Here is a 1,500-nt window from a genome sequence, read left to right as displayed (position 1 = left end):
CTCCCGCCTTTCAGTTTGTGCCCACCGCCTCTTGTCCTGGTGCCGGGCCCCACCAAAGACAGCCCGGCTCCGGCTCCTCGCCCCTTCAGGGAGGCAGGAGCGGGCGGCCCAGCACGGCTCTCTCCACAGTGAGCGAGCCTCGGGGCTCGATGTCCGACAGCCCAGCAGCACGGCTCTTACCCTCCAGAATGTCCCCCATGTAGGTGTTGAGGGCATGCGCCAGCTCCTCAGCTCCTCTCTCGGGTCCGTTCTGCTGGACACACTTCTCTGCCAAGGCAGTGAAACCTGCCAGAAGGACAGCCACAAATCAGGACACGTCTGCGTGCACCTGTAGCTCACCCCTTCCCCGGCCCCGGCTCAGTGCTCGTCACTGGGCTGACAACCCAGGAGGAGCCGCCCGCTCTTGGGGCAGCACGGCAGGAGGCCTGTGCAGTGACAAGATGGCTACCCAGTCTCGGGGCAGGGCTCCAAAGGGCCTGGAGCGTCCTAAGGGCGCATGTCCGTGGGGACTCCGCCATGCCCAGCCCACCTGAGACATCCGCCAGGAGCAGCACTCCCTCAAGCATCTTGGGGTAACTAATGTCCGTGAACTCCTCACGGAGAAGGAGGTTGGGAAGGAACACCGCTTTCTTCCCCAGATGTGAATAGTGGCACTTCCTCTCCCAAGCAGAAGCCATTGTCAGCGCCCTGTGGTACCCGGGGTACCTCAGAACAAGACGACCCTGCCCGCTGCAAAGGAGGAGGACGCGACGCTCACCGCTCAGGCGGCAAAGTGAGCCCAGGCCCACCGTGACGGTCGGCTGGCCCTCTGCTGCAGTGACATCACAATCAGCGGGCAGCGATGTCATCGCCCACCTCACAGAGAGCTGCCCTCTGGCAGCACAGTGGGCTGGAGGCGTTGTGCTCTGTAGCCCATGGAGCAACTGCCGCCGTGACCCAGGCTTCCCCCTTGATGCCAAGCCACGGCCTCCCAGGCCTCCCTTACTTGAGGACAGCGCCCAAGGCAGTCCGGCCTGCTGCCGAAAGAGCAGCCGCTTCCCCCAGCACGGAGCGGCCCAGGACCGTTCCCAGGACTCCGAGAGGCCTCAGGCACCCGGAGCCGGGCCCCGGTCCCTGACGGCAGCTGGCTGAGCAATGGAAGGGCAGGCAGGGCACGCGCACAGGCTGCTTGTGCTGGTTGTGGCTGGGTGGATTCCTTCTATTTGTGGTGGCTCTTACGGTGCTGTGTTTTGCGGTTCTGATGAAGCATCATCCCGACTGGGGGCTGGGCTCGTGCCTGGTGCGCGCAGCCGGTAAGCGCGCGGTCGGAGTCCACGCTGAGGTCTATTTTAATTCTGCACAGAATCAGGTGCTTGGCAGTCCTCTGCAAAGCCAGCACGCTCCCAAACAGAAGCGTGGCTGTTCACACACAGCTGTGGACAGAACTGTTTCTCTTTGCAGTTTTTAATCGCTTGCTCCAGTTCTGGATTGCAATGAGAGCAATAGATACCGTAAGCCTGG

General features: G+C 62.7%; 1 protein-coding gene across 3 annotated transcripts; it reads right to left on the bottom strand.

The window, feature by feature from the left end:
* Nucleotides 1–8: 8 nt before the first annotated feature.
* LOC109365002 (adenylate cyclase type 10-like) lies at nt 9–1,494 on the bottom strand. Of its 3 annotated transcripts, none has more exons than XM_019611594.1 (2): nt 758–1,494; nt 9–285 (listed from the first exon to the last, which is right to left on the bottom strand). In XM_019611594.1, the coding sequence occupies exons 1-2, from the start codon at nt 846–848 to the stop codon at nt 86–88; spliced, it is 291 nt and encodes a 96-aa protein (XP_019467139.1). In that variant the 5' UTR covers nt 849–1,494; the 3' UTR covers nt 9–85. The 3 variants fall into 3 exon arrangements, with proteins under 3 accessions (XP_019467139.1, XP_019467140.1, XP_019467138.1); XM_019611595.1 differs by having other exon boundaries at nt 1,219–1,494; XM_019611593.1 differs by lacking the exon at nt 758–1,494 and adding an exon at nt 530–751.
* Between the last annotated feature and the right edge of the window lie 6 nt (nt 1,495–1,500).

This window comes from Meleagris gallopavo, unplaced genomic scaffold (genome assembly GCF_000146605.3).
Source record: "Meleagris gallopavo isolate NT-WF06-2002-E0010 breed Aviagen turkey brand Nicholas breeding stock unplaced genomic scaffold, Turkey_5.1 ChrUn_random_7180001950310, whole genome shotgun sequence".
NCBI lineage: Eukaryota > Metazoa > Chordata > Aves > Galliformes > Phasianidae > Meleagris > Meleagris gallopavo.
Note: the sequence above shows the minus strand (reverse complement) of the source record. Positions and strands in the feature narration are given on the sequence as shown.

Coding starts and splice junctions, on each gene's coding strand:
- LOC109365002 (XM_019611593.1), bottom strand. CDS start 677: ATGGCTTCTGCTTGGGAGAGGAAGTGCCACTATTCACATCTGGGGAAG. Junction 286..529: donor GCTCCTGGCGGATGTCTCAG/GTGGGCTGGGCA, acceptor TCCTTCTGGCAG/GTTTCACTGCCTTGGCAGAG.